This window comes from Lipotes vexillifer, unplaced genomic scaffold (assembly GCF_000442215.2).
Source record: "Lipotes vexillifer unplaced genomic scaffold, Lipotes_vexillifer_v1.1 scaffold1263, whole genome shotgun sequence".
NCBI classification, from domain to species: Eukaryota; Metazoa; Chordata; class Mammalia; order Artiodactyla; family Lipotidae; genus Lipotes; species Lipotes vexillifer.
In genome coordinates, this window is record NW_006785259.1 from 185,666 (window position 1) to 191,886 (window position 6,221).

At 49.9% G+C, this 6,221-nt stretch overlaps 1 protein-coding gene across 1 annotated transcript in view; it reads right to left on the minus strand.

The window, feature by feature from the left end:
* Positions 1 to 374: 374 nt before the first annotated feature.
* Positions 375 to 6,221, minus strand: part of TSPYL2 (TSPY like 2) — a 6,466-nt gene continuing 619 nt past the window's right edge. The window contains 7 exon segments of the mRNA XM_007457349.1: positions 375 to 526; positions 2,836 to 3,671; positions 4,000 to 4,097; positions 4,227 to 4,372; positions 4,459 to 4,570; positions 4,698 to 4,775; positions 6,042 to 6,221. The exon segment at positions 6,042 to 6,221 is cut by the window's right edge and continues 25 nt beyond it. Of these exon segments, the coding sequence (XP_007457411.1) occupies positions 375 to 526; positions 2,836 to 3,671; positions 4,000 to 4,097; positions 4,227 to 4,372; positions 4,459 to 4,570; positions 4,698 to 4,775; positions 6,042 to 6,221 (1,602 nt within the window).

The following is a 6,221-nucleotide window of genomic DNA, read 5'->3' on the forward strand; positions in this document are numbered from 1 at the left end:
GGGAGAACAGGGTGGCGGCAGAGACCCCCAAGGCCACAGCGGCCCTCCCCGCTTTGGGATCAAGGGTGTCCACTCCACACAGCACGAGGAGGGGGATAGAGGGGCCCTGACCAAGGCATCACAATAAATACGTTTAGCAGCACACAGAAGCCTGCGGGAGAGGAGGACCAAAAGGAAGGGGGAATCCCCCTTTCCCTCCCCCCAAATAAGAACTCTGCAATTACTAAACCATAAAAATAATCTTTAAACCCGTGTACGAAGTCAGTCATCCCCCAGAAGTGCAAAATGGGGCCGCTCGGCCCTAGCTGATAGGGAGGGCAAATGGGGCAGGGGGAGAGGGATACAGAGAGGCAGCCCCCGCAACGGTAAGACATTTATCCCGTTTTGCCCCTCTTCCCCAGGTTGGCCCAAGGGTTTGGGACCTGAAGCACCTCCTCCATGTCGGAGTCTTCTGAGTCTTCCCCTCCTTCTGAGTCTTCTTCGATTCCTTCCTCATCATCACTGTCCTCACCTTCTTGCTCACTGCCTGTACAGGGGAGAGAGAAGCAAGGAGGGAAAAATGGAGGAGGATGGTTAGGTGGACAGGTAGATGTCACTCTTAACAGGGAACAGAGTCCATAGTCAGGGCTTTTGAGGGGCGGGACCATTCGCCAAAAGCCTCTGCTTGAAACAAGCAGCCACGTCTGTGTGAACTCAAGTCCAGAAAGTAAGGGCGAGTGGGAGGGAAGCAGGAAGGCAGAGTGGGATGCCTCTGTCCTATCAAAATTGATACATCTCTGAAAGTAGCTTTTTCACCTCCTGTATGCAATGTGTGTCTCTTCCTGAGCTCTGACCTCAGCTGAATAAAATTTCTGTTCATCAAGAGGCAGCTCCCTCTCTTTCTCCCCAGTCTGATCCAAATAGGCCTCAGTCTGTCTTCTTCAGCCCAATTCCCCACCCCGGCTCCCACCCTAGGGTTGTACAGATAATTCTACCTCCCCTTCTCTGAAAGAAGAGATGCCACGGAGTAGGAGGGGATGGGGCCAGCAATTCCCTCTGTTTCCCTACCTAGAAATATGTCTAGATTGTGTCTACTCGCTCATTCAATTCCTCCTTCCTCAGTGCCCTCAATGGAAGTTTGCCAGGGATCCCATGGCCAAAACCCCCAGGAGTGGTTGGTCTTCCTGCACCTTCCATCTACCCCAGGGGGCTGCCTCTCCTCCATCTGCCTGCCTACACCCAGACTCAAACATATACCTTGTCCGCCTTCTGCCATCCCCTTCCTAGCCAAGGTTTGACTCTACTGCCTTAACCCCTGTTCATTCTCTTCCCATTCCTACTGTGGTCTGGCTCTAACCCCAACAATCCATTGAAACTACTCTTTCCAAGGCCACAGATGATCTATTCAGCCCCCAATCCAATGGACACATCCCAGTCCTCATTTTACTTGACCTTTCAGGAGCACTGGACACCGGTGACAATCCCCTCCTTCTTAGAATGTTCCACAACCTAGTGCTCCTCCTAACTCTACCCTCTCAGAGCCTCAGTTTCCCCATCTATAAAAGGATTAGTAGTACCTACCTCATAAGGGTTGCTGTGAGGATTAAATTAGTCAAAGCAAGAAAACCATTTAGAATAGTGCCTGGCAACATAGTAAATACTTCATTAATGTTAATTGGACCCAATTAATGTTAACTGGCTCCAGAATCCAGAGGTAGGATTCTGCTCTGGCTTATCCCCTTTCTTTACAATTTCTGACTTCCCAGGCATATCACCAACCACCTGCCTCTAAGCCACCCGTACCTTATGTCCAACAAGCCCTTCCAACTCCATGTTCCTCCCTGCATCCCATCAATCCCACCACCATGCCCTTCCCCATCCCAGGAAATGGTGCCTCCTTTGGCCAGTCATCCAGGCCAGAACCAAACCTAGCAGTCACCTTAAATACCACCTTCTCCCTCAACCCCCCATATGCAACCCTTCTTCAGCATTTCCCAAAATGTATTCTTTGGTGGACAGTGAACAATGGCCTTTGTGATCAAGATGTTTGAGAAATGCTGACTTCCACAATGTTTAAATAGGTTTCTTAGAGCAGGACTTATCAGAGCCTTTAAGGTGCCAACGTACATGTGACTCTACATAAGGATATTATTGTATGCAGTATTTCCCCAACATATTTGACCACTGAACCTTTTTGTGAGCAGCTTTTGGAACCAGTGAAGGGTCCTCAGATGACAATTTGGGAAACCCTGCCCAACATACTATGCATTTTCACCCTTCCAGGTTCTTTTTCATGTGATCCCTTCCACCAAGAATGCCCCATAATGCTCCTTAATGTGAAGGCAGCCTCCAATTCAAATGTCACTTCTTTTCTCTAGTTCTCTCCTTCTTGATTCTGGAGATAGAATTAGCTCCTCCCTCCTCTGGACTCACTGAGCACACTGTTCACTTCACCCCCGGCCCCCCAAACAAGCCTGGGAGTTCCCAGAAGGCCAGGGCTGGGTACAGAGTGTGCTGAATTGCAATATGTTTGACATTTTTTTCCCTCTCTCTGTGTGAGAACCTGTCTTACTTAGTATATGACCCACTGCCTCCTATCTCTTCTCTCTGCTTCATTTGTCTTGTGCTCTGTTACAACCTATCTACCCATCACCAAGAATTGAAATTTGTTTTGGTTTTGTTACATTTGTGAGCTAAATGTTCCCTGACCTTGCTCTGTTTAAAAACTTACTCAGAATGCTTTTTTCTTTTCTCTACAAGAGCAGATTGTGCTCATGCCTTGATACTCTGACCATGGGCAGATTTTCTCTGAGAGAAGAGAAAGGAGGTAAGACAAGAGGTGAGGGTCTAGCTCACCTTCCTCACTGCCCTCCTCTTCTTCCTCCACTGATGATTCTTCTACGGAGATGTTCTCTACCTCGTCCTCATAGTCATCCTGGTTGGCACTGTTATGGTGATCCTTGTCAGAGTCTTCAAGGTCATTCTCATAGTCTTCAATGTCTCTGTCGTCATCATCGCTGCCTTCATTGTCACCTTCATTGCCATCATCATCACTACCTTCATTGTCACCTTCGTTGCCATCATTATCTTCAATATCACTGCCGTCATTGTCTCCATTGTCACTGTCGCTGCTGTCCTGGTTGCTGCCATTGCTGCTGTGGTTGCCACCTTTTCGGTTCTCATCATCACCATTGGGGTTCTCGTCACCATCAGCGTTCTCATCGTTATCATCAGTGTTCTCTTGGTTGTCATCAGGGTTCTCTTCATTGTCATCAGTGTTGTCTTCAGGGTTCTCATTGTTGTCATCGGGGTTCTCGTTGTTGTCATCAGGATTCTCATTGTTGTCATCGGTACTCTCATTGTTGTCAGTGGTCTCGTTGTCATCAGCACTCTCATTGTTATCAGTGGTTTCGTTGTCATTGGGGCTCTCATTGTCAGTGGTCTCACTGTCAATGCTCTCATTGTGGTCAGGGCACTCGCTGTCACAGAGGCTCTCGCTGATGTCAGTTATCTCGTTGTCAGTGGTCTCGAAGCAGTCAGTGGTCTCCATGAAGTCAGAGATCTTGATGTCATGAATGGTCTCATTGTCGGTGATACCATCACTGTCTGAGGTCTCTCCAGTAATGTCTTCCATGATGTGATAGTCATCGGAGTCTTCCACGATCACCACCTCATATTCATCCCTGTTTTTACTGTGGGGAAGCCTGGGGTTGAGTATAGGGTTGGTGGGAGGTGGTGTACCCAGAGCAGACACTGAAAGGTGGTAAGCAACTGGGGAGGCAGTAGGCTACAGGGGTTCCCAGGGACGAGGCTAGGTGGGGAGAGTCCCATTTCTGCCCCTGACTACATAACCTCAGGCCGATCACACCCCATTTCTGGGCATCACTCCCCACTTGTAAAACATAGTGGACTGGATTATCTCAAAGGTCCCTTTTGGCTCTACAAATGCTGTGTGACACTAGCCTAGTCTTTGCCCCACCCCTAACAAACCACCTCTCAGCCACCAACCCCCACCATCACCTTTCTTCCTTTTCTTGCTTCTTTCTGCTTGCCCTGTAGCCCCCTTCTCCCATCATGTAGTAACGCACGGGGTTAACCCACAGGTCATTCTTGATAATCTGTTGAAAGAGACGGGGGAAGGGAGAACAAAGCTATGAGTACAAGTCACAGAGCCTACTCCCAATACCCCACGCACCCAGGGGGCAAGCTAGCAAGGCCTTCCCTGGCAATGCCAGGAGGGGCCCCACCTCAGCAATCCTGTCAGCCTCTGGGAGGCTATGGTTTGAGAACCAGCTGAAGAAGCTGTGGCTGGCATCCTGGTTCCTGTGCCTGTGGGCCTGAGGTTCCTGGCCCCGGTGCCAGCGAATTGGGGTGGAGTGAGACACCAGCCGGCCTGGGGGGAAAGGAGGCTATGGAGAGGGCGCTGGACAAGGATAGATGGGGCGAGGGGCATGAATTTGCTCTGGGACTGCCTCTTACCCGAGCGGCTGCGCTGGAACTCCTTGACGATCACCATATTTGTGAAGTAGGGGTTTGTCTGGAAGTACAGCTTCATTTTGTAGCCCATGGAGATATGTCTGAGATCCTGTACCTGCTCAGGGTGGGGGTAATGGTGGAATTCCCACCACACCGTGACCCCTCCCACCCAACCTCCCCTCACCTCCAAGGACCAGATTCCTTGCCCGGTCCTGGTAGAAAAGATATCTCTTTGGCCTGACCTGCAGATTGGTCAAGTAGCGGAAAATGTCTTCATCACGTTGGTTGATCAAGATTGAAATTTTGGGGTGGTTGAGGAACTGATGGAGGGAGCAGTTTAGGTCAAGGAGTGACTGTTCAATGAGAAGGAGGGAAGGAAGGCCAGTCAGGGCTAGGCAGGGCTGAACAAAAGAGAGGCTGGAGCAGGAGAATTCCTTTTGTGGTCAATGGGACATGACCCATACTTTTATTCCCATGATACTCTCTGTGTGGTAAGAGCCTATGTTTATAAAATGTCAAACCTCTGTATTAAGTGGCCTTGCCATGGTTCATATTTGCCGTGTGTTTGGGTGCTGGGAGTCTATGTCCAAGTGATGTTGTGTCTCTGGGTGCTGAGGGCTTGTGTTCACAAGACATTGTGTGTCTGGGGGCTGAAGGCCCATGTGCAAATGGTGCTATATCTGGTTGCTGAGGGCCTGTCATCACACGATGTTATATATATTGGGGTGTTTTGGGTCTGTGTCCACATGGTGTTGTGTATCTGAGTCTGAGGGTTTGTGTCCAGGTAATGCTATGGTCTATGTACTGAGGACCTGTGGCCACATAATACTGTGCCTGGCTACTGAGGGCCTGTGATCATGTGATACTGAGAGTGCCAAGGGTCTGTGTCCATATAATTCTATTAGGATGTTAAATCCATGTGTTCCTAACATGTTACATGGTCCCCTAGAGATAAGCTTATCACCAATAGTGAATTCTTGTTATTTTTCCCTTTCCTTAATTTAACTCCTTTCTCTCCATTCCTAGGTACTCCTTCTCCTGATCCTTCAGGGCTCCAGTCCCTTTCTAGCCCCCTCCTCTCCAGCCAGGATTGGGGCCTGCCTAGTATCTAAGCAGAGACCTAGGCTTGCACAGCCATGTGTGACTTGGGCACCCTTTCTGGGCCACTTCTCTGCTGTGTGCCCTTCTCCTCCCTCTTCACTGTCTCTGAGTCAGTTTATCTTCTGTGTGAACCTTCCCTCCTCCTTTCACCATCTCTGGTCCAATTTTTCTGCTGTGTGCCCCTCTACTATCCTCCCCCTTTCACCGTCTGTGATCCATTTTCTTTTATGCTATGCTCCTCCTCTCCCCCTTTCCCATCTGTGGTCCAATTTTTATGCTGTGTTGCCCCCCTCCCCCCTTCACCATCTCCAGTCCAGCTTCTCTGATGTTTTGCCACACTCCTTCCATCCCTCCTCCACCAGACCTCGTCATTCTTCCAATAGGGGCCCGCCCCCACACCCTTTCACCCAGCCTGTCCCTCCCCCCCACCGCCCCCCATTTCTGGTCATGGGCTCCTGGCCCATGAATATAGATGACAAGGATACTGCTTTGACCCAGAAGCCTGGGATATGCTGGATGATGAGATCTCTGTGCTCCAGGAAGGGTCTTCGCATCTGGATGAACTTGCGCTTGAGACGGAGGAAGGCCTTGCCCGCCTTGATATTCACCGCCTCCAGGTCCAGCTGAATGTTTTCCAGCGCCTGCAGGATGCACTCTATCTTCTC